This window comes from Leiobunum rupestre, chromosome 3, assembly GCF_980474605.1.
Source record: "Leiobunum rupestre chromosome 3, qqLeiRupe1.1.hap1, whole genome shotgun sequence".
Lineage (NCBI taxonomy): Eukaryota > Metazoa > Arthropoda > Arachnida > Opiliones > Sclerosomatidae > Leiobunum > Leiobunum rupestre.
The window spans coordinates 13,705,215-13,732,016 of NC_143386.1; the positions used below are offsets into that span (position 1 = coordinate 13,705,215).

Sequence of the window (26,802 nt, forward strand, 5' to 3'; positions counted from 1 at the left end):
TACGAATCGTTTCGTAATTTTGTTTTTGCCAAGTATGACGCCTAGGTTTCGCAAATTGAAAGAAAGTGCATCGGTGTTTGGGTCCCAACGAAGACCCAATAACTTTTGATCCCCACATGCAATTTCCTGATCAAATGCAATGTCTGCGGTCTTGTCGTTTGAAGTGGAGTCCCACATAGATCGTAATGCCGTCGAATTCGTCGTCCATTTCCTCAGTTTCATGCCAGCAGCTTTCATAATTTCATTGCACCCTTTAGAAATTTGATACGCTTGTGGCACTAAGTCCGCTCCTGTGGCCAAATCATCCACCTAAAGGTCATTCGATAGGGCGATAACTTCGTCGGACGTAGCGTCGTATTGCTCTAAGTGAATCTTAATCGTTGCCGATAACATAAACGGACTGCATGTTATTCCAAATACCACTCTCATCATTTGGAGAACCATATACTCATAGTCTGTAGGTTGTCCCTCCTTTTCCACGACCTATAGAAATCGTACTGACTTAGTCTCTTCTTTTCCTAAGGCAATTTGGAGAAAGGCTTTCTCAATATCAGATGAAATTGCTATACGGTGCCGTCTGAAGCGTAGTAAAAGAATCAACAAGTCGGGATTTAGGCTTGGTCCGCTGTATAAACAGTCATTGAGCGAAGGAACGCCGTCCAAGTGTGCCGATGCGTCAAATACAATTCGGAATTTGGTTGTTGAACTATCTTCTCTTTTCACAGCCTGATGAGGCATATAATACGTCCCCGGCTCAAGGTATTCTGAATCTTCGACTACCTCGACGATGCCCAATTGTAAATACTCCTCAATGACATCTTTGTACTGAGTGTTAAACATAGGATCCTTTTTAAATCTCTTTACTAGGCCATTCATTCGCTGCATCGCTACTCCAAAGTTATTCGGCCAAAGCGCACTTTCCGTTTTCCAGGGAAATCGCACATGGTAGCGGCCGTCGATGAACTCTGTAGTTTCTTTAAATTTAGTGATTATCTCGTTGTCCTTTATATTTTCTCTCTGATCGCCGTACGTCACGCCCATGGCCTCCAGCTCCCAAAATGACAGTAAACATTCAGATAATTTAACATTGTCCAATCCCACTGACATAACAGTTATTGAAAAACTACCAAGACCGCTGGTTGATTCACTGATTGGGCCCTGAAGTGTCCAACCAAGAGTAGTCTCCAAGGCGACGAGCGACGGACCAAAACGTTCAATTTTTCCCGTTGAAATTTCCCAATAATAATCAGCACCAATCAATATGCTAATGGTAGACTGGGTTTGCGATTCGCTAATTGGACCATCGGCCATTTGAAGATGTTTGCTTTTCATGTGTCGTTCCAGTTCTTTATAATTAATTGTCGATACTGCATCACACAAATACGGTACCTCTATCGCGACGAACTCTACGACTTGGCTTTGGTCAGCTGTATTTTGGAGCTTAAGTAAGACCTTTCTACTTTTCATTTCGTTACCAAAACTACGTATCGAAATCTCTTGTTCGCCAACGACGGGTAAGTTCAGTTTCCTCGAAAGGTCTCGTCTGATGAACGTGGCTTGACTGCCAGAGTCGAACAGGCAACGCACAAATTCAAATTTACCCGGCATAGATGGGTGCATCGCTATTGCACGAGCGGTTTGAAGTAAGACGGTTGTATTACATGACACTGGTAATACAGCATTGACCGTGGCCCTTTCTAGAACTCCAGTTTTGCGTTTCTCTTGTCTCTCAGGTTGTCGAGGTTCGAACGAAGCTTTGTGGTCCTTGTCACATATGGCGACGTTGTGTTTTCTTCCACAATTTCTGCACGTCTTGAATGTGGAGTCGCAACATCTAGCATCATGGCCCGGTCGTAAACAAATGAAGCATCGACGATCTCTCTTAAGTCTTTCGAACTTTTGGTCTCGAGAATATGCAATACATCTTGAAGAAGAATGATTGGAGCTTTTACAAAATATGCAAAAATATTTCTTGTTTGATAACATCGTGGTGAGTGCTGATGATGATGGAATAATTTCCTTGTCTTTATACTCTGGTCTTCTGGGTTTAATCTTCGAGTGTTCGGTAGGTAGTTCTGAGAATGAACTATTACCACCCAAAAGAGCGCTTCGTTCTCTGCTTTCTAACTCCTTTTCGAAAAAAAGTACGATATCGTCAATGATCCAATCTTCGTCAGAATCGCGAGTTCTACTGTACAGGAGCCGAATGTCGTTTGGTAAACTTCTTAAAAGCGCTGGGCAGAGGGAACTTTCGTTTTCAGTTTCAACTCCCAATGCCTTTAAAATCGTAAATTTACCATATACGTGTCAAAAAGGCGTCGTAATCCAATTAAATCTTCCGAGGACTCCACTTTTTCATCTTTTTCATGTGCGCATGTACAATCAGATCCCGTCTTCCATAACGCTTTTTAAGTAAGTCAATGGCGTCCAAGTAGTTTTTCTTAGTCGCCGCCATTCCTTTTACCACGTTCTTCGCATCACCAGTCAAGTACGAAACCAAGTAGGCAAACTTCTCCACTTCCGGAAGCGATGATGAGTCGATAGAAGCTTGGAACTGGCTCCAAAAGCCTAACCATTCAGTTCGATCACCGTTAAAGGTAGGCATAATTAACTTGGGTAACTTTGTTTCTGAACGAAATTGTTGACTTGAGCCTTGTGATGATACGAATTGGGCTCCCCTCCCGCTACCACTTCCTTCGCCGGAAACGCTACTAGTCTTTTCCAATCGGCGTTTCGCCCTATTTTTGGCCAATAAAATTTTTTCTTGATAAGTATATTTCGATTTAAGTGCCGTTTGTAAGTCTGACAGATTGTCAAGCGCCTCTTCCAATTTGTCGTCTAATTTGGTCAATGTGGCCTCTTTTTGATTTAGCAATGTTAACGTATCTTCAATGTCTTCGATCTTACTGTTTTTGTTCTTTAAGTGGTCGTCCAGGTGATTGATAATTTTCGATACCGTTGTTCGTGTTGTTTTCAACATGGCTTTCAACTTGGATACCACCGTAACTTCCACAGGTTCATTATCCTCCGCCTCTACTTCAGAAGAACTATCATGCATCGTCGGAAGGCAAGTAAATCCAAAATCACTACCAAAGATCAAAGTTAGGCTGGTACGAGTCAGTTTCGGCACCAAAATGTTACGTCCTTTGTTCGACGTAATATATTTTTTATCCTGGGAGAGCTTAACTTTAATATGTTAACAAAACCGACTGAAAAATCTTGTTAACAAAAGGTTTTAATAATTTCACTGAATTACAGAAACTCAACTGGAGTTGAAATACAAATTATTGTTTAATTTGTTACCGTTTTTGACGGCGACCGATTTTATACCGTTTTCGACGGCGTCCGATTCACTTCTGCCTTTGTTCTCTCAAACGAGACGTTCTCGAACTTTCGTTCCTAACGGACTTCCTCACGCCCGGGCAATATAGATGTTTATTTTTGGGGTAGAGTTCATTTTATATAAAAATAGGGGTGTTCCGCAACAATCTCCTTATTCTGATTAAAACAGCTAATTCTCTAGTTTTATAGAGTTACGTTTACAATGTTATTTAGATTTTTGTATTTTAATGATTTTAGTTTATTGTCTATAGTTTAAACTTAAACTTTAAGCTGAACCTTCAAATATTTAACAGCTGCGGTGATTTACTTGTACCCCTATTAGAATTTTTCTTTAATTTTTCAATCAAAACTAACAAATTCCCCACTCTTTGGAAAACCTCTGTTGTTAGCCCGTTATATAGAAACGGCTTCGCCGGGGATTCCAAAAACTATCGGCCGATTTCTTTGTTATGTATTTTCGCTAAATTTTTGACTCTATAATGCACAAATACCTTTCTAACTGTTTTAACTTTTTTCCAAATTCTCACCAACATGGCTTTATAAAAGGCAAAAGTGTAGAAACGAATCACGTAAGCTTTTTATCTAAAGTTACTTCCGCTGTCGAATCCCAAAAGTAAATTGATATGTTTTTTTTGGATCTGGCAAAAGCGTTTGACCGAGTTTCACACCCATTGCTCCTTAAATAACTCGAAAATCTCGGCCTCCGTGCTCATTTACTGCACTGGTTGGGTGACTATCTGAATAATCGGTCAAATATAATCTAATGCAATTATGTCCTGACAAATGTCACCTATGGGGTCAGTACAGGTGTCCCTCAAGGGTCCTCCCTTGGACCTTTGTTTTTTAATATGTATATTTACGATCATCAGTTTGTTGTGAAAAATTCGACTCTTTATCAGTTTGCCGACGATCACAAAATATGTAAAACTGTAGAAAATGAGCACGATTCTAAAGAACTTCAATTAGATCTTGAAAAAGTCTCAACTTGGTGCACATCGAAAAACCTCCCAATTAACCCGACCAAATCTGCCATTGTGTCTTTCTCCAATTCCGATCCATCTGGTCCTTTCCCTTCATATCCAATCCGTCCGTAGTTCGGTCTCTTCGGATCTAATCCGAACCGTCCAATCCGTAGTTTAAAATAATCCCATCTGTGAAAAAATATAATGCGTAGGATTACGAATGAGTATATCCGAATTGGACGGATTGGTCAGTTACGGATTACAATTTGACGGTTTGGATTTGGTTGAATTAAACCGAGACTGTCACTGAACGTATTTGGGTTTTAAAAAGTGTCATCCATCCGTGAGCATTGGCTACGAATTGGAGAGTTTCGCATTTTACTTATCCTTCCACATACTGAATTTTCTTTTACGGATTGAAGTGTTAACAAATTAAGTGGCTACGGATTCGAGGTGGTACAGAGAAAAGCTTATCTGTGAATCCGTTGATCATGAGATAAACGTTTAAATCTAATGTAATACATTTATTATAACTTGTACGATTTTCACGTTTCATTGTAACACTCATTACGCACCAACAATACCCCCAATATGCACCCATGTGGTTCGGAAGGAATTAACAATTTTAAAACACCCCCGATTTTCGGGGGCAAATAGACTCGATCGTGCGGCGGTTGCTATATGCCACCGAAATTCCCTTTCGGTGGCAAATAGTCGTAGCCGCGCTATCCGAGACTATTTACCCCCGATTTTCGGTGGTAAATAGATTCAGGCTATTTACCACCGAAATCGGGGGTAAATAGACAGGGCGAATCTAAATGTCTGAGATTTTACCAATTTTTAACTCAAGTTAAAGTGATACTGAAAGTGGACTGGATAGTATTGTCAAATTTACTTTTAAAAGTCATTAAAATAAAATAAACATTTTCTTTATTAATATTTTATCCGAGGTCAAATTTTAATATTTGCGGCTTTTAAAAGTCGATTTGAGGCAGATTTCATCAGTGGATAAAAATATTTATTTTGCGGTATAGAAAATCTTATTCTGCGGCGGGATTTAATTTTAAGTCTTTTTTTAATAATAGCTATTAGTTAATAATAATAGTTGAAGTTAATTTTCCATCTCTGAAATTGAAGCGGATTAATACGCATTAAGCTTTAAAATAGCGTTATTCAAAATTGAACATCGAGTTCCCGGAAGTTGCCTTAGATTATTAGTTCATGGTGCCGCTACCGAGTAGCGCTATCTCATAATTTATTTGGCATCACCGTGAGGAATGGATGTGCTTAAATTTTTTCCCTATGTCATACTTACAAGTAGAGTACACGATGTGTTTATTGCCGATTTTGTTCAGAGTTATGAAATTTCCCAAAAGGAGACGTTGCACTACCCATTTGATTTGCCATGACAACCGGAAATGTTTTTGATCACTTAAAACAAAAATCTCCATTTAAAAAAGAATGGGATTTTCTCGGTTTTACAGGATCCTACCTACTAAAATTTAAAAAAAAATTGAAAATCACGAAATGGGTAATGTGGACCATTTTTTTGGGTAAAATAAGGAAAAAAATCTTATTTTTGTTTTAGGTGGCCAAAACATTTTTGGTTGCCATGGCAAATCGAATGGGTAGTACAACGTCTCCTTTGAACAAAATCCTCCATAAACGCCTCGGGTACTCTCCTTGTTAGTAGTTTTATGTTACTCATATTATTACTTTTCGCAATTACTAATGACCATCACTAATTTAGCAAATAGCCAAAAAACAATAACAACAACCAAACATTCGATCTTAAAAAAGGCTCTATTCCTAACAGTAAAATGAAACCTTTGTGAATCATGGTGTACAGTTTACTTACTATTACAAATTACGACCAACGGTAATCAACTAAATTATGACTTTTAACAAAACTATCCTATTCAAGGAATGATGGTTAATTATTAATCTCACCGAAAACGTAACTGCAACGTCGTTTACTGGGAATGTAGCCGCGGGTGGTGGCAGACGATATAACCCAAAAAAGACAAATGGCGACGATGCGACTTGATATATAGTAACAACATTTCGCGCTCCCCTCTCAGCCTCTCACGGTCAAAAATATATCGCGTTCAATAATATTTCGTTTCAAAAACATTTTCGTAATTTAATTTCAGAATTTTTATTTAAAATTAAAAGTATCCTCCCTCCTGTTTTATTTTTATGGCGCTTGGCGACAATTACCACATTTGAACCCCATTATTCGAACCTGACATGCAGTGTGTCAATTCACATTTTATCAACAATAAATAGAATTAACACATATTTGTATGTAAAGCCCCGTTCACACTTTACAAGTATTTTGGAAACATAACCGTATGTGTCTAATTCTACCCAAGAAAACTAAAGTGTGATCCGAAAAAATTGTAACCATTGTTTCAATTTTCTATTGCACAATACAATGTTCTTGCGTTCAATTATTTGGATACAATTAAATAACCCATTCACTTGTAGTGTAAACGGGGCTTAATACCAAAACATTAGTATACTAAGAAACATATCTTGTGACATTGTCATTTTATAAAAGAGTCAAAACGTCACCTTCTAAAATTAGGGCTTACAAATTATACATACAGGGTACATCAGCGTCGGAAGTGGGAAAAACTCCGCGGGTCCCAGGGCGATGGGAAATTCTTACTAGCAACTTCAACTACAGGAGCCAGCTGCCGTGACTTCTAAGTAGAGTAAGAAACCGCGATTACGTGATAATTATGGGGTTTTCTCTCGTGAATACCGTTCTGCACATTGGCGCAGTGCCATTTTGACCTCCAACACCTTTGAATTGACCCCCCTCCCCTCGAGACATCCAAACCTTATCATTTTTATGCTTAATTGCGCAAAACGTTTCCTCGGGTTACGAAAATGGGATTACAAAATCGAGCGAATTTTGCAACTTCATGGGATCGGGGACCCTAGTCGAGCGTATTGACCCTAGAAGGAAAATCGCTGCTGGAGCACCATGATGTTTTCTTTCGTAACACTCGATCACTAGGACGTGCTCGTTCACTAAGACGTGCTATCTCATGAACTGTGGTTGCCACGATTTTCACTCCTGTATATATGTCCGTGATACATAATTTTGCAAACACGGTGACCAGAATGTTTAATCTCGTAAAAACGATGACCTTGAGGGTTTCTATTGTAAATTACGGTGACCACGATTACCGCTATGTATGTTCTCCTAACTTATAGTGACAACGATATTTTATGTTTTAAAACACGACGACCAAAATATTTTCTTTTATAATCCTTGTAAACCATAATTACCCAGTTTTCTATCGTAATCAGCGATGTCCACGATATTTATTTCTTAAACACCGTGATTTATCTCATAACCCGCAATTACCTTTATGTTTTCTTGTGTAAAATACGGTGACCGCTATTATTATATCTCTAAGCCTCTCTGAAGAAAATGTTATATATCATAAACTATGATGAACAAAATGTATTCTGTCGTAAACTATGATAACCACGATGTTTTCAGTCGTAAATCATGCTTGCCACGATGCTTTCTCTCGTGAACCATCACAGGTCAACAACGGTTTTACGCAAAAATCGCAAAGGTCGCAATGTTTTATCTTGAAAAACAGGATCTTATCGACATTTTCTAAGCTACGTCGGGTCGAATACCACCTGAAGAGCAAACAGAGACACATCTCAAACGTAAAAAGAATAAATTGATATCAAAATCGTTCCAAAGACCCTCCGAATCCCTCAATTATAATTTGGACCCGGGAAGCACTGCCATTATCGCCATCCAGACTTTTACTTTTCGGAATTCTGCGATTATCACATGACCCTTAGTCTGTCAGATATTATAAAACGCTGTATTTGTCAAAGTTGACTTACGGTATGAGTAGAAGGAAAGTGAGGGTCTGGCTCCGAACCCGGGTTCGGGTTTGGGTTCGGGATCGAAATCCGGGATTTAAGGGATGAAATGGGGGTAAAATCATCGAAAAGTCAATGTATTTAGGGTATTTCTCGCGACGATATGTTTTCCCGTATATCAACATATTGTGTCCAGGCCAGCTTGTTCATTTATCGACGCTTATCTCGAAAGATACTTGAACGTATATCTTATCAAGTTTTATCGTACGGAATAAGTTGAAATGATGTAAAAATTGATAACCTAGGCGGCGCGTGCGCAGATTCCCCGGGGGACGCGGTTAATTTGAATTGAAGTGTTTTGACGTCATGGAATATTTGTTGTTAAAGTAGAATGGAAATATTTTTAAACTTCATTTTAATAGCAAGTATGAGAAACGTATTGTTCTCAAATGATACTTGAATATACTATAAAAGAGGTTGTATAGCGTTGTAGGAGGTCATTCCACGGTTAACTGCGGTAGCTATATTCAAGATGCCTAAAGCCCAACATATTTGCCCTACGTGCGCGAAAAGTTTCGCTACCAAGTCCTCCTTAAATCGGCATGTTAGAGAAGTACACGGTGATAAACATACGTTTGTCTGTGAAGTATGTGGTAAGAATGTTGCTAGATTGGAACATTTCAAGAGCCATCAACGAACTCATGACTTGAACGCACCCGGCTCTTCCGAACCCATGGACCTGTCTCGCACACCGTCACCAATGCAACGTTCGCTAGCATCTTTCCGTCCACCATCGCCATACCGTCCACCTTCACCTAGTCTGCTTCAAGAAATTCAACTGGAATCTACCCATACACAACCATCTACAGCGGATTTACCCAACAACCCAACGCCATCACCTGTTCCCGCCTCATCAATACTTGATGAAACACCACCAGCATCTCCAAGTATGGTCCAGGCCTTGAATGATACGTTAGCATCTATCCGTTACAATGCTGAAGACTATGATATTGATGCGGGGATGTTTATCGGACGTTACCGAGCCGCTTTCAGTAAATTTCTAATGGAAAGACTCACCAGTAAACGTGGAATTAATTGGTTCCTACTCGTAAGATCTGTTTATATGAGACCTTTAGGGGGTGAGGAACAAAGAGCGGAAATACGACCCTATTTCCGGAGCACTATGCAAACAACATTAACGCCCGATGTCATTGAAAGCCAGCTGAATGAATGTCTTGAAACAATACAGTCAGCAGCGGAAAACTTTGAAGCGACAGGTATGTACTAAATATAAAAGTTATATTTTGAACTAAAACATTATATTTTTGATAGGATCGGGTTGGGTAATTGACCGTGTTCTGTATGTAGAATTAAATGTAGCATCTTACCAACCGTTGCGAGGGTCATCGTATATGGAACTACCTGAAAAACTATCTCGACGTCGTGCGATTCTTAATATTAGAAACGAAAATGATGAGAAATGTTTTATCTGGTCAATTTTAGCTAAACTTCACCCAGTTTCTAAGTTTCATCACCCTAACAGTGTTTCCAAATATACACCTTATGAAAACGAACTTGATACCACTGATATATCTTTTCCTTTCAAATTAAACGCTACGGAACTTAAAAAATTTGAATTAATGAATAATTTATCAATATCTGTGTTCGGCTTCTCGGGAGATATATTCCCTCTTTACGTAAGCTCCAACAAGTGTGGTAAGGAAAGGGAGGTTGATTTGCTATACATCACCGATGAAACTAAAGATATTGACGATGGGAATAGACATTACTGTCTTATACGAGACCTAGGAAAACTGTTACAGCATCTAACAAAACACAGAAGTACAAGTTATTACTGCAGGTAATTTAATTTCCAATATATTAGTTTGCAATCTACTAATTATTTTCTGTATTAGAATGTGTCTTCACCGATTCAGCGGAAACAACGCTGAACAGCGACGTGATGCGCATATCGAAGAATGCGCCACCCACGGCGTCCAAAAAACAGTTTTCCCTACCAAGAAGAAGACGCTTTATTTTGATAAATATGAGTGGACGGAAAAAGTAAAAATAAAAATTATTTAATTTAACTCTTAATGAAATGAAATTATTAGGTGCAGTATGTATTTTACGCCGATTTTGAAGCAATCCTACCGAGAGTTCAAGGATGTGATCTAGATCCCGATTTAAATACCAGCAAAGTAAACATGCACATCAGCTGCGCGTATTCGTGGGTGCTTGTTGGACCTAACGGTAAGTTATCTGTCAAAATTCCCTTTTAGATATATTATAAGAGAATACTTATAGGTGTACCTGTTCGAACCGATTGCTATCGAGGTCAAGATGCAACTCGAAGATTTCTGGAGTCTATTCTGGAATTAGAGACGGAGTTGATGGAACTCATTGAAACCAATGTACCAATGATTATAACCCCGGAGGAGGAGGAACAGTTTCAAGCTGCTACGCTTTGCTACATTTGTCAGAAGCAGCTAAATCAGGGAAATATGCCCGCTGTTCGAGATCATTGTCATTTCACTGGCAAATATAGGGGGCCAGCGCATAACCTCTGTAATCTTCAAAAGAAAGTTCCAGAATTTATCCCTGTTTTCCTTAGCAGGTGATTTTATTAAGTTAATTAACCAGGAAATAAACCTAATAATAATAAATCTTCATAGATACGATTTACATCTTATATGTCAGGAGATTGGTCATTTTAAGGAACAGACACTTGACTGTATTCCTTCCACTAGCGAAAATTATATTTCACTCAAACTAGGTTAAATATATTTAATTATGAATTTAACCTTAACAGTAATTTTATTATTTTTTTAGGGAGATTTAGGTTTTTAGACTCTTATCGATTTCTAAGCGATAGCCTCGATGCTCTAGTATCTAATCTCGTTTTGGAAGGAGCCAGTAAATTTCAGATTGTTAAGAAATATTTTGAAAGTGATAAAGTTCAACTGCTTTTGCGGAAGGGAGTCTACCCGTACGAGTATATGGACGATGAAAAGAAATTTGACGAGACGATGCTGCCACCTAGAGAAGCGTTTTTCAGTTCATTGAAAAATCAAAATATTTTAGAATCTGATTATTTACACGCTCAAAATGTTTGGACAGCGTTTAATATTCAAACATTAGGTAAAATTACTATAGTATAAATATTTCAAATCTCTTAACCTTGGTTTTCGTAGGGGAATACACCGACCTCTATGTGAAAAGCGATGCGTTACTCTTAGCCGACGTTTTTGAAAATTTTAGAACATTATCTATAACTCATTATAAATTAGATCCCGCTCACGCTTACACCGCACCAGGTTTAGCCTGGCAAGCAGCTTTGAAGATGACCGATGTTTGCCTCGATCTCATACTTGATATAGATCAACACTTATTTATTGAAAAGGGTAACGCTTTTTGATATTTTAAATATTATTGTATTTACATTGAATTTTTAGGAATTCGAGGCGGTGTTTCAATGATCTCAACTCGCTATTCTGAAGCGAATAACAAATATATGCCCGACACATATGATTCGTCTAAAGAGAGCAGTTATATATGCTATTTAGGTAATTTACATTTTTTTAAAAATATATATATTTTTTTATTTTAATTATTTTAATTTTAATTATATTAATTAACTTAATTTAACTTAATTGAAGATGCTAATAATTTGTGCGGTGCTGTTATGTGTGAACCACTACCGCTAGGCGACTTCCAGTGGGTTCAGGAGGATGATTTGCAAACACTCTGTGAAAATATTCTGAGTATTCCCAATAACGTTAAAAACGGATACATTTTAGAGGTAAATAACAAGTGTTATAATTATTGAATTATATTTTTAAAGAATCGTTTCCTTTGCAGGTGGATCTTGAATATCCTCCAGAGTTGCATGACTTACATAACGATCTCCCAGTAGCGGCGGAATCTAAAGTTATTACACATGATATGCTATCTCCATACTCCAAAGATCTCTTAGGAAAATTAAATATTAAGGAGAATCAAAGTCTACCAAAACTTCTTCCTAATTTAAATAATAAAGAGAAATACATAGTACATTACCGCAATTTAAAATATTATGTAGAATTAGGTTTGAAAATAACTAAGGTTCATCGAGCTCTAACCTTCACTCAAGGAAAATGGTTAGAAAAATATGTTAGATTCAACACTGAACAGAGGAAATTATCCAAGAGTTCATTTGAAAAGAATTTCTGGAAACTAATGGTTAACTCTGTTTTCGGGTAAATCAATTTAAATAATTTATTGCTGTTTTTTCCCTTACTTCATTTAATTCTTTAGAAAAACAATGGAAAATTTACGGAAGCATATAAATTTCGAGTTGATTCATAAACCAGAAAGAATGTTAAAAGTTACAAGTTCCCCGCAGTTTGAACACTTTACCATCTTTAATGAAGAGTTAGCCGGCGCTCATAAGAAGAGAGCTAAAATTGTTCTTAACCGGCCTATATTTACCGGATTCACCATTCTAGATTTATCCAAGGAGCTCATGTATCGGTTCCATTATGGATTCATAAAAAATACGTACGGGGACAAAGCATCACTATTATTTACAGACACTGGTAATTTAATTTAATATGCATTTTTTATTTAAATAGTACTAATATATAAAATATTTACAGACAGTCTAACGTACAACATTAAGACGGATGGTGTTTATAAAGACTTTGAAGTTCATAAAAACCGCTTTGACTTCTCTGATTATCCACCTTCGCATTTCCTTCATTCTAATCAGAATAAAAAAGCTCTCGGTTATTTTAAAGACGAGACAAATTCGCAGTTAATTCAAAGCTTTGTAGGACTTCGTCCAAAGCTTTATTCTATTAAATTGTACGGGGAGTCTAAGACCGCTGAAGAGATAGAAAAGGAGTTGCGATTGGGGAAATCTTTAGAGTCAATTTTAAACCATAAAAAGGTTTGTAAGGGCGTTGCCATGAACGTTATTAGAAACGTCATCCGCCACGAAGACTATGAACGTTGTCTTTTAAATCAAGAAACCATGTCAGCCGAGATGATGCGTATAGCTAGTTTCAAGCATGAACTATTTACTTTAAATACTAGAAAACTTTGTTTATCACCAAATGATGATAAGAGATACATTCTACCCTGCGGGGTTCGTACATTAGCGCACGGTCATAAAGATATTGAAAAATTATAATGAATACTTGTATTTATGTATATATAAAAAAAAACTACTATTGCTATAAATTGTAAAAAAAATTATTTTATTGAATACATTTTGCACATAAACTCTTTAATCATTTTATCGTTTACATATTTATCTTTCTTAAACCTAGACACAATGTTATACATTTCTATTCCTTTACACCTGTTTATAGCAAAATAGATACAGAATGCTCCACACGTATTACTAGAATTACTCTGTAATTGATTAGAATTAAAAGTTACAGTTTTACTGTTTCGTTCAATAAAGTCATTAAATTTAAAATAATCTGGCGGGTTTCCAAAGGAATCCATGAATTCACAATTTTTATGTTTAGAAAAATATATTAGAACCCAGTGTTCTCCAGGTTCAGCACTCGTATCGGTATTTACAATAAATAGAGAAGGGAATATTTTTACGTATTTAGGTAGCTTGTCAGCCGCGAACACGCCTTGAAATATACTTTTAGTACTTAAATCTTTTTCAAGAATTTTAGTTATCTGTAGCGAATCCATTAATTACTGTAATCGAAAATCACGGTTCGATTTTTATCAATTTCAATAAAATTTTGAAACTCAGCTTAAATTAGAATGGAAATCGTCTCCGGTAACGGTTTTGCAAATTTTAATTCTAATCTCAGGTTACTGTTTTTTACAAGATGCAAGTGATTAGCGTTGTTATTAAGATCCGAGGTTAAATTGTACGCGAATAAACAATTTCCGTTAGGGTAATCTTCCCGACTTATCTGATTCCCTTCATCTACGTTCCACTGATTAGTTTGAATGAAAAGATTGCAATACGCTTGAATATATTGATTCTCCTCAAAGTTTAGAGATAACGCTTTATGAGGGACGCTGCTACCGTCAATGTACAATCCAATGCTTGATAAATCGAAATGTTGAAAGTTGTACGGGGATTTTTTCAAATCTCCTAGAAACGCTTTTTGTTCCACAAACCCGATAACAACTTTCTTGGGTGCTTGTCCGGTAAATAAATGATCTTGCACACTAGCCATAAGACCAGCGGGTATAGAAAATGAGGTGCACTCCGAACGAGTTACAGGATATTTAGCGGTTCCATATTGTAGCGCCTTGGCTTGAGCGAGCGATAGTTCCGGTATCACTTTAACTTTCCTCAGATAAAGGGAAGCTGATAAAATCTCCACTTTACATTTTACGTCGGAATGAACGCAAAAAGCTGCTCTATTTTTATCGAATTTAAATTTCAAATCAACCATATTTAATAAAAAGCGTGGTTGTTGACATAAATCAGTATGGACTACGCCTAACAAGTCAATCGCCCCTTTTTGCGCTAAACTCGTTCGTTTAGAGAAACCATCGTTATCGAAAAATGAATCGAACTTTCCAGGCGTATCCCGATAGAAAAGTGAACTCGTTAAATAACTTTTTTTCGCAGAATCTCCGAACGTTAATAAAGTTTGTATCATACTTTTATAAGCGTAATTTTGACTGGAAGGTGTTACTGATCTTTCATTAAGAAATACGTGGACGTCGCTAAAAAGCGAATGAAGAAACAAATTCACGGGGTCGATATTGTCGGCTGGAGTGCCGGCGGCCCCACCCGCAACACCTGGAACCGCGGGTTGCGGTAGTTGACCATTATCTTTAGTTACCTTAACTCGAACGTGCAGCAAAGTTTGTGAAAGGTCTATATACGTTTCAGAGTTACCGTTGATAGAAAATGTAATTGATGCATTATCAACTATATTTGATATTGGATTATATTCAACCCATTCACCACCAATAATCGAAGATTGTGTCATAGGCACTTGAAACAAATCTAGCTCGGAATTTATACACTCAACTGAGTGTGGGTGTAAAAGGGACATTATGAGAATATATCGGAACGTTTAGGGAACCGTCCTTTCGCTATCCTGCCTGCTGTTGAAATGGCGCTTTTCGACTGAGTTCGTTTCCTTTTATTTCCGGAACCCGTCATTCTTTTAATATGATCCGTAGCTGAAGATGTTAGTCTCATGGCTTCATCAGCTGCTGAAGCTAAAGTTTCCCTTCCAGCGTTAATAGAATGCGATTTAAGCGCTGTTTTAATTGGGACTCCGCTAACAACATCGGTCGCTACTTTCGCTCCGGTACTTAAAAGTTTTTTTCCCAAGTAAGTAGCGCCTTTCTTCAGTAAAGGTACCGCGAATCTAAACGCTGAAGATAATATATTTCCTAGTCCATGTCCTCTTTGCACGGCTAAACCTCTATATACAGGTATTCCACCGAAACCAACCTGGTTTAAATAGTAACTTTCATAATCAGTTCTTGAAGGTGAATATTCAGACCTCATGATGTTAACTGTTCGCTCTCTTAAGCTAGAATGAAGGTGTATTCGGAATGATTAAAGGTTTATAGTGAAGTCCACATTTTACGGGGTTTAAAATGAAATACAACGTGAGCTTTTCCACTATGAAACTGTATTGGCTCACCTAAATCATCTGTTATATTAATCTCTATAGTCTTAATATTATTACACACGACTGGTAGGTAATGAGGTTGTGAAAATATTTTTGTAGTTGTTTTCCCATTAGACTCGGCTTTCTCTTCGACGCTTATGATTCTTAATAGAGGTGCTAAACTATCCCCAACAACGCTATTTTCAACCAGATCAGAATAAACGAATAAGGAATGTAACCCAGCGTTCATATCAACTGGGTAGGGGGTTATCATTGAATTTAAAATGGTGAAATCATTATCTCTTCTATCCTTAAAACCTAGTAAAATCGATAGATCGGGGCCAATTACAGCTCTGATTTTCGGTTGCAATTTAACTTTAATTCGATTAGAATAATTTAAATAAGCGAATGTAACTTGTTCTTCTTGGTTGTGGACGTTCATAACATGTAATAGTTCTTCCGGAGTTTTATAAAAACCCGCGGGAACTTCAATTATTTTATCATATTCGAGAGGGTCTTTAACTGGAGGGTTATCAGTCATTTTATCATATTCGAGAGGGTCTTTAATAACCAATAGATTAGGTTTTCGAACGTTATGCCATGTCCGAGGATAGCTTATTTCCGCTAACCCAACTTCGTACTGCTCCTCAAATCTTAACGGTTCAGCTAAATACGTTCGAAATTTACCAACGCTATTATCTTGGTAATATAATGACGAGGAATCTGAAGGTAGCGTTACGTAAAAACTCATTTTAAATCCACTTCTTGTATCCAAGAATTAAATGTTCGGTCGTAATCTTGCCACTTGACATACAGTTCTACGCGGCCGTCCGATTTTTTCCTGTTTTTTATTACTTTTTCGATTATGAAGTAACAGTCTTTTAAATCTCGACCAACAATCTGAACCTCCTCTCGATAGAATACTCCTAAAATGGGGTTAGAATTTAAATCCATCAGCTTATATACAGGTGGGTCACGTGGTAGTCTCTCAGCTATTTTAAACAATTCTGTAGTAAAATTCGGGTTATATTTCTTATCGAAAATTGATAAATTTCTACTTATTCTACAAATATCTCCAATTTCAAACGCGTATGTTAACGGAGGAGAAAAATTTACCGAACCGTAAAGATTTTTCCATATTTTAGCAGAGTTATCTAGAGTAACTTCCGCGGGTTTACATTTAATTGATCTGTGATAACTATTGTTATAAGCGTTTATAATATCATCTAAAACGTCGATATATTTAAGGGTGTTATTCTGCGTGAAATAGCGATATAAACGAGATTTAAAACTTCTAATGAATCTTTCAATAATGGACGCTTTCATTTCCGATCGGGTAGCGAAAAATTTAATGTTCCTTCTTTCTAATTCACTCTGCACTTCTTGACAGACAAATTCGTTTCCATGATCACTTTGAATTCTTTTCGGTTGACGGCCTTTTTCAAAAACGTTACGTAACGCTTCTAAAATTGTTACACCTTTCTTATTTTTAACCGCTACAGCCATAGCGTATTTGCTAAATATGTCGATAATACATAATACGTAGCGAGATCCTGAATTATATTTAGACAGCTTCTGAAAATCTGCCAAGTCCGCTTGCCACTGTTCGTCAATTCCATAAACAATAGTTCGATTTCGTTTGAATCGTCTTCTAGCAGGTTTATGCAGCGTATATGTATCCTGCTTTATTAGAAATTGTTTTACTTTTTCCAATGAAACCTTTAAACCTTTATGTCGAGCTGAATTATAGAGCGCTCGAACTCCAGCGAATAACCCTGGGTCTGCGGGGTTAGTATAGATCTGCTCAAGTTCTTTCTCCATATTGGGTAATATTTTGATGTAATGGCATGTAACGCCAAAAAAGGAAATTAAATAATTCTAATATTATAATAACTATGATAATTAATACAGCTGTGATAATTTTCGGTGATTTTGAAAATGATTGTGATAAATAGGCTAAAAGTCCTAAAGAGACCGTTTCTGTACAACCTTCCATTGTAGGCTTATACTATGAAATGAGAACAAAATTATCAGGTTAATATATTTTATTTAGTATGTATCCAAGATCTTAGAGGACTAGGTGAAGATGATGATAACATTGAACTACTTGGTGGTGTATGAAATACAGCGAATGTTTTTAACAGTGTCAATCTTACAGGATTTTTAATTAAACGTTTTGAAATATTTGACTTATGAATGCCCTCGTAAAACTCTGTAACTCCTATAGGATCAATCGCTGTTCCAGGCGTTTTTCTCACAGCGTCATACAAAAGATCGATTATATTAGATCCTCCAATCACTTGTCCTCGAATAGAAAGCTCTCCTGAGTTAGCCCATCTAATATATCTCGGATCTTCCGTAGTCGCTCGGTATAATGAAATCGCATCACTAACATAAGTTGCAGGTAGAGAATAAGATATTTGCGCGAACCAGGTTTTAGGCCGTTCAGAGTTTTCAATAACGGGAGAGATTTGCTCTTTACGTACGTAAGTTAACCGTCGTTGGAGAGTTTGATTGTATAATGCTAATTTCTCTGATTCGTTTAAATCTGGATTATCTAGAATAGATTTCATTTCATCATCGAGTGTCTTCTCTTTTTGAAGTTCAGGTGTTTCTTCTGTTTTGGAAGGTGGAGTGTTTTTTAATCTCTCCATTACATCTTCAGGTACTAGAAGCATTTTTCGAGCCAACATCGGTTTATAGCTCGGCTAATTGCACTTCCGGCGACTGAGCTAACGATAGATAGCAGTGGCGCTAATAAAAATGGAAGAAAACCACCTTTTTGTACCAGTATCTTCCGTCGTTTTGATATAGGGTTCTTCTTCGACACGTTTCGTATAACCGCGCTATGTTTCTTTAACCGCTTACGATGACGTTCTGACAGTTCAATTGTTCCGTGTAATACATTTATACAACATTCAACGAGAGCCAGTATAGCTTCCTTGCTAGCGTATTTAATAGCTGTCTTTCTTTGATTTAGATTACAGGATGTCAGGAAACGTAGAAAGTCTAGGTTTTCCTTTACTCGTTTTGAGACATCCATTTAGAGATTTTCTTAGCCTTTCTTAAAGCGCAATGAACAGTTTCGGAATGAAAAGGGCAGTTTAATTCAACGTCTTCTAGTTCTGATAATTTAGGACAGCCGATATCTTCGATGTTAGTTACTGGAACACCGAGGAGTGTCGATAATACTGCAGCTTTTTCTAAACCTTTGGTGAAAAACGAAGTAGCTTTTTCCGCTATCTGATTGCAAATGTCACGTCTCGTTCTGTAAGGACGATCGCCGTCATTCCATCGAAGATGACAAATGTTATGAGATATCCATCTGCATTGTCTTTTATCTTCGTTTGAAAGATCTTTGAAAGGGTATGGAGATTTGAAAGTAAACACTTCCGATTCTTCAGTTTCTAATACTACGTAAGCTAATTCTTTAATAATCCACTCTCGATTAACCCTAAAAAAATTCCCTTCTATAATACACTTCATTTTGGAATAAAGACAGCCGATTCTTCACCCGGTATTAAACCTGTTCGTAGTAAATACTGATCTGGGGTGTGAGGTTTCAAGTCAACTAATAAATACCCAAATTTCCGTGACGTAGCTTGTTGAAACGCATCAATAACGTATTTGCTATTGGTTGGAGATATCTGCCTCGCGAGATGATAAATTGTTGATTTATCTCGTGGTGATTTAAAAATAAATAGATAATGAGCATTTAAATTCAAAGTTCTTATTTCTTTTCCGGGGTAATAAAGGTTTTGCATTAAAATTAGTACGGAGGTGTTTCTGTGATGAGATCCACGAATAAATAAATTAGTTACATCTTTATTATTAGATATCTCGCATAACAAATCGTCTAAAATAACTAAATTCCTAATTTGCGGGTTTAATATATTAACATCGAGTAACCCTTCGTGAAACTCGACTGAAGGTGTGTGTTCTAATATTGATTGAAATAGTTTCGGCTGATACTCGGTATAACACCATATTATCCTCTCCGGAGGAGGGGATATGCAGGTCTTCTTATGTTGAATCAACCGTCCCACCAGGAATGACTTTCCGCATTGGGTGGACCCGGCTACAAGCCCATTCATTGGATGTTGTAAGCTTAAATCCATAATGGTTAATGAGAATCGGAACATTAGTGCAATCAATTTTATTAGTTTTTTAACAAGTTTTTAGCATTGCATATTATTAGTGACATTATATTATTTAAAATTTCTTTCGACAATTCACAGCGAATAGTAAACATTTCAATAATATTTTCACAATCTACCGACATAATTATTTCATAAAAATGCAAATCTACGCGCTTAGAATAATCCGTCATGATACAATCATGCTGGAGTTGAGATGGATGATCAATTTGACAGCCATTGCACGCTTTCTTCAGAGCTTCGTGTAATTGTTTAATTACAACGTTAGTCATCGCCTCCTTTATTTCCTTGATTTTCTTTAAACACTTCTGAATCGACTCGTACTGGTCGAGGAAATTCAACCAAGAAGATTGAGCGAAAGCTACCCCCTCTTTAGTCGGTAACAGTTTTCCATAGTTTACTCCATAACCATGGTACATTTGTCTAACATCTAAAACCTTTTGTTCGGCAAATCTATGAACCGAAAACCGTTTGGTTTCAGAACCTGTGAAAACCCACGAAGTCTCAGCTTCGTTATTGAAATAAGCTTCAATGGCATCTTTCTTTGTCCATAGCTCTTGCAGTTCCGCTTCTGTTAGTTTGATACCCTTTGTTAAATCTAATAGACCGCAGTGGATGGTTTCATCTGCATAAACGATTAACCCTTTGTCAGCAGACACAGGAAATGAACAATTCCTATAAAATAAATGCATTAAGACAAAGTTAAGAATTATCACTGAGTATTCCTACTTACATTTTAAGGTTCCTCGGAGTCACTTCCAATACAATTCAGATGATGAACTTTCTAAATATGGTCTTACTATTATACGGTTTTCCCTTTTTATACTCTGAAATTATTTATATTCGATATCTTATTTATTAAAATGGAGTTTAAAATTAATTCCATTCTACGTATACGCATTTTGAAGTGTATCGCGTTACGTATATAGGAATTTACCCGGTCCTCATACGGAATCACGTGTACAATTACAATACTTGAGAACGATACGTTTCCCATACTTAAACTTTAGATATTCGTTTGAAATACTCGTGAGAAAGGTTCAAGTGTCAAGCATATGTAAGTACTATAATGATATTAAAATTAAGTTTAAAAATATTTCCATTCTACGTCATTTTAACGAATATTCCATGACGTCAAAACACTCAAATCCATGTTTTAAATTCAAATTAACCGCGCCCCAATCCGCGCACGTTAACCGCGTCCCATATTCCATAACGTCAAAAACTCTTAAATTCAAATTAACCGCGCCTCCCGGGGAATCTGCGCACGCGCCGCCTAGGTTATCAATTTTTACATCATTTCAACTTATTCCGTACGATAAAACTTGATAAAATATACGTTCAAGTATCTTTCGAGATAAGCATAGATAAATGAACAAGCTGGCCTGGACACAATATGTTGATATACGGGAAAACAAATCGTCGCGAGAAATACCCTAAATACATTGACTTTTCGATGATTTTACCCCCATTTCATCCCTTAAATCCCGGATTTCGATCACCCGAACCCGGGTTCGGAGCCAGACCCTCACTTTCCTTCTACTGGTATGCTCTCCTGTGTTTTATGCGCCAACTACCTATTTCAAGACGTCGAAAATGTGCAACGAAAATTCGTGGAGCATGCCCACACCCACTTCCTAAAAAAACAGACATATATTTACACATACTTACTTAATTGTTTGGGAATTGATACGATAAAACTCTATTATATTAAACGTGAAATCGTGCTTAAAACATACATAGTCAACTCTCAATGCGCGGGCCTAACGAGCTCACTAACGTTTCAAGTACCTAGCTACAGTACGCGGCATAAATTAACTTTTTGTAACAACCCTGTAATATCCCCAATTTCACATATGCAAATAACTTATAATAAGTATTCTAATTGTTTAGATATTTTTTCTGTAAATTCTCAAAATTGTCGAAAATGAATAACTTTTCCCACATACATGTAAATAGTTAAAAATATTCTACATATTCCTTGTACTAAATATCCCTAATTTCCTTTGTGCAAATAACTAATTATAAGTATTCTGATTGTTTAGATATTTTTTCTGGCGATTTTTCAAAATTGTCGTAAACAAATAACTATAAATATTTGTAAATAATCTATATATTCCTTGTACTAAATTTGTAATACGTCATTCAATTTTCTTTGTGTGCAACCTTGTAGGTTATACTTGTAACTGTTGTTGTGCACATTAAACACAGCATTTCATTTCATTTATATTATTTCTATTATTTCATTTCATTTATATTATTTATATTGTTTCTATTGTTTCTGTTTTAACTGTTTTTTATTGTTTTTACCCCTCCGAGAACAATGCCATCCAATTTCCAATATCATATAATGACTCGCACACCCAGGAAATCATTGACTGCGTTAGAAATCGTAGATATCCAAATATCCACACCAAATATATTTACAAGAATCAAAAACCTTACCATCAACGAAGCACAGAGAGCCACTAGACTAACCGCCAGCTCTTTAAGCAATAAACGTTAAATTATCGCCTTTGCATTAACACAACTATATATAGGTCGTTAATAATACCCGTAAATAAATAACAAAAAACTAACAAAGTGGACCACCCACAGGGTCTACCCTTTAACCCTCTTATCTCGGCTGACTGCGCTAAAACAAGATTTGACCTTTAAAATTGCATACGTAATAAATTTATACTTTAAAAACCATTAATATACTCTTCCGCTAAGCTGAGGTTATAATTTTCAAACAAGCATAACATCTATCGGTGGATCTGTGGTAGAACATTCGCCTGTCGTGCAGGATGGCCCGGTTTCAAAACCTGGGCGGCGCTTTCGCTTTTAATCAACAGAAAATACGCTATATTAGAATTACTTCAATGCGATAATTTAAATGGAACACGAAATTTCGTTCTATTTAATAACAACCAAAATTTAATACTCTGTTATTTGTAAGAAACGCTTCTGATAAAGCTGAAGGTCTAATTTTCGATAAAGCGTGATAAGTGTCGGTGGTTCTGTGGTAGAACGTCCGGCTGTCAAACAGGTGGTCTCGGGTTCAAATCCCGCCTGATACGATCGCAAAATGATACCAAGACGAATACCGTAAACAAGTGGTGGAAACCCTGCCATTTGGACGTTGAGACGTTTATCGTAACCCTCAGCACTCGGTCCGTCCCAAAAGTCAATAAGAAGAAGATGGAGAGAAAAGACGCGCATGCAAACTCAACACTCAAAACCGCCATAATACAAATTCAACACCAACAACCACCGTAACAAACAAACTTACCATTCCTACACTACACATAAACATTGGAACAAAATTCCCATTAAAACTGAGCTGAAACCGTCGCGACGGTGTACAAATCTCGCTTCCGCGTATATTTAAAATAGTTTTTTTCTGTTAATTTTATTTTCAGTTTGAACATTTTATCTGCGTTTTACATCAAATAATTTATATTACTTAAATTCCTCGAATTAATAATCTTGTCATTTTAATTCATTTTGGGCTCCCAACGCCATCTCGTTACAAAAAAATAACTAAGAATTTTGGAATTGCTGTATATTTCAATTATAATTATTTATAATAGTATTTAATTTCAGTAGTATTTCCAAAAATATTAAAAATATTAAATAACACTCTTTAAACTAAAATAACTACTAACAATAAACAATCAGGGCAAACACATGGGTACAAGATTCATATTACAAAAATATTTTTTTTTGTTTCCTTGTTTATTTTACGCTTTAAAAGAAAAACGCGAACTGTTTTTGAGAGAGAGAAAAACGTGCCGTTGCGAGAGTAATTATAATAATTACTGAAATGGTAAATCTGGTAACGTTAACTTTTGTATTATTTCAATTTTATTTTGTTTAAGGATATTAAATATTCTATGTCTAAAATGAAATTTGAATGTTTATTCGATTAAATTGGTTAACCGAGGGTTAACTGAATTTTATAACAGGGATTTCCGAAGAGTCATTAAATTAAAATAACGTTGTTATATTAATTATAATTAAGTAAGCAAAATCGATCTGTTATACTGTTATTACCATTGGTAATAACTATAACCGTAAAGCCATTTATTTACTTTTGACACGGAAGTGAGCTGGCATTTGTGTGATATGTATGCAAAGTGCGAAATTTACGGTAAACTCTGCGTGGTCTCGCTAGTACCGAGTGGGGGTGTAGGGGGTTAAAAAGCACGGTGCTTTTTCTTTTTTTTGCCACAGAGCTTGCGTTGCCCTTTAAGATGTTTCAGTAGCTCCTGCACGGCTAAATTTAGAACATGCACGAAGCGGGTTTCGGCACTGATCCTAAAACCTAGTTCTCCACGCTTAGTCACTAGTTCTTCTACGAATGCCCCGTTATTTGATGCATTGTCCATGGTAATTGCCAGAACCTAGTCGGAATGAAACTTTTTAATTTGACGAATTAGCCCTCACAACATCTAACCAGCAAAACATTACAGACTCCACACTCTCAATAATATCGCTACCGACGAACAACCACAGTTCCAGGGACTATTTTAGGCCTGATCGCAATAGGCACGCCACTAAAGCCCCGATTTTTATTGGGTTCCAAGTGGTATAACATATAAATAAAACTTTTTTATTAACGGAGGAAACAAAAATTCAAAATAATTAAATAATTAACAGGTGAGCTTTCGACAAAGACCCACGGGTCGAAAGCTTACCTGTTAATTATTTAATTATTTTTAATTTTTGAATTAAAATAATTATGATTTTAGTTATATCCATGTGTTTCCTCCGTTAATAAAAAAGTTTTATTTATATTTTTCGCCATGGATCCAAATAAAGTTTTTAATATTTATGGTATAACATTTTTTTAAACGTTAAGTTTCGGGAATTGCTTTAGAACTACTAACTAACACTATTTTCATGTTCTTTCATTTATGGAAAATTAAGTTGCTTGACGTACAATATAGGTGTTACACCTGAATATCGACAAGTTATACCGATAAAGAGGTGAAAAGTTTAGGTTGACCCACCTTAGACGTTGTGCTTTGAACTAAATTGATGAAAACGCTACAAATATTATTTCCCGTGTGTCTTTCCGAAAATGGTATGAAGCCCAAAAGCGTGTTTAATAGATTTCAATTAGCGTCTATCCAATGAGCGGTAACCGCGAGAAAAGAGAGACGATTTTTGGCGGTCCACGCGTCAATGGTATACGAAACTTGACCACTAATACCCTAAAATAGAGTGTTTTCCTCTATGACATGAGTTCAAGGAGTATACAGGGGTTTTTGTTTTTCTCGAAAAAGTGATTTTTTTTCAAAAACTATGTTTTAAAGAAAGTTGAAATTTGTACCGTACACTCTGTTTGAAAAGTCTTCGACAGCTGAAATTTTTGCCCTCTTTTAAATTCTGCTAGAAAACTATAATAGATAGTTCGATGAAACCAATTGCAACTTTTATTTATTTTCCAATATCTTTCGTTATTTATCGGTTTCGTCCGCCAAAAATTAATAGTTTGGCGGGAACCGTCAAAACTCATTTTTGACAACTGTTTAAATATTGGTTCTACGGCACTGACTCGCACGTTTTTGAATTCACAATGGTCGATTCATATTTAGAAAGTGGAAAAATTATCCCTCTACAACCAACGGTTGAGAAGTTATAGCGTTTCCAAACTTTCCTCGAAACTAGGAAACACCTAAAATGCATCAAGCGATTATAAATAACGCAACTTCGACGACAATTTGGAAACGCGATAACTTCTCAACCGTTGGTTGTAGAGAGATAATTTTTCCACTTTTTAAATATGAATCGACCATTGTGAATTCAAAAACGCGCGAGTCAGTGGCGTAGAACCAATATTTAAAAAGTTGTCAAAAATGAGTTTTGACGGTTCCCGCCAAAACTATTAATTTTTGGCGGACGAAACCGATAAATAACGAAACATATTGGAAAATAAATAAAAGTTGCAATTGGTTTCATCGAACTATCTATTATAGTTTTCTAGCAGAATTTAAAAGAGGGCAAAAATTTCACCTGTCGAAGACTTTTCAAACAGAGTGTACAGTCTGTTTCAAAAGTCTTCGACAAAGGGAGTTTTTGCATTTTTCTTAAATTTTCTCGAACGTGTAAACGATAGAAAAATGAAACCTGAAACCATTTGTAAAACTTTTTTATTTCCTTTCACGTGGAGCTGTCGTAAATCGAAAAATATTTTCACGTCTTTTGAAAATTTAAATTTTAACCGCTGGGTGCTATAAGAAAATTATCAATGAGAAAATTGTAGAGCGTCACCAAAAACGTACAAATAGCGTTGGCGCGAAAAAAATAGACGTATTTTTCACTGACAAAATACGACTTGAAAAAGTGACAAACTGGGCAAGCTAAAATAACTTTTTTGAACTCCATTGGGAGAGTAATGTAACTTTATGAAAGTCAGAAATTTGTTAATCTGGTGTTTAATGCAATAAACACCGCTGAAAAATCGAGGACAAAATGACGAAGAAGGTATTAAACGATTTAATTTCGTAGGATGAAAAATGCGAATTTTTTTAAACACAGATACATTTTATTTTTCTACTTACAAACAAAATTTATAAGTAAGTTTCGAAAATACCACCTTCGGCTGCGTTGCAGGGTTGGGCGCGAACAATAAATTCTGGGGTTACTTCCCGGCAAGCGCTTACAATTCGTTGACGCAGCTCTTCAAGGGTCTCAACCGGAGTGGCGTACACCTTGTCCTTGACGAAGTCCCAAAGAAAGAAATCCAAAGGAGTCAGATCGGGCGACCTCGCTGGCCAGTGTACGGGACAGTTTCTCCTTAGCCATCGTTGTGGAAATTCTTGGTTTAGGTAATCTCCCACGGCTCGGTGGTAATGGGGCGAGGCACTGTCTTGCTGAAACCACAGTTGC

The 26,802-nt window shown here is 36.5% G+C and overlaps 2 protein-coding genes across 2 annotated transcripts; both read left to right on the forward strand.

Moving 5' to 3' along the window:
- Positions 1-9,336: 9,336 nt before the first annotated feature.
- LOC149949506 (uncharacterized) lies at positions 9,337-11,639 on the forward strand. Its single transcript, XM_090169437.1, has 8 exons — positions 9,337-9,445; positions 9,501-9,611; positions 9,978-10,029; positions 10,085-10,232; positions 10,283-10,421; positions 10,476-10,785; positions 11,011-11,309; positions 11,363-11,639. The coding sequence occupies exons 1-8, from the start codon at positions 9,352-9,354 to the stop codon at positions 11,584-11,586; spliced, it is 1,377 nt and encodes a 458-aa protein (XP_090025563.1). The 5' UTR covers positions 9,337-9,351; the 3' UTR covers positions 11,587-11,639.
- Positions 11,640-11,653: 14 nt separating this feature from the next.
- On the forward strand, positions 11,654-12,288 carry LOC149949507 (uncharacterized). The gene is made up of 4 exons (XM_090169438.1): positions 11,654-11,734; positions 11,828-11,970; positions 12,030-12,245; positions 12,283-12,288. The coding sequence occupies exons 1-4, from the start codon at positions 11,683-11,685 to the stop codon at positions 12,286-12,288; spliced, it is 417 nt and encodes a 138-aa protein (XP_090025564.1). The 5' UTR covers positions 11,654-11,682.
- Positions 12,289-26,802: the final 14,514 nt, after the last annotated feature.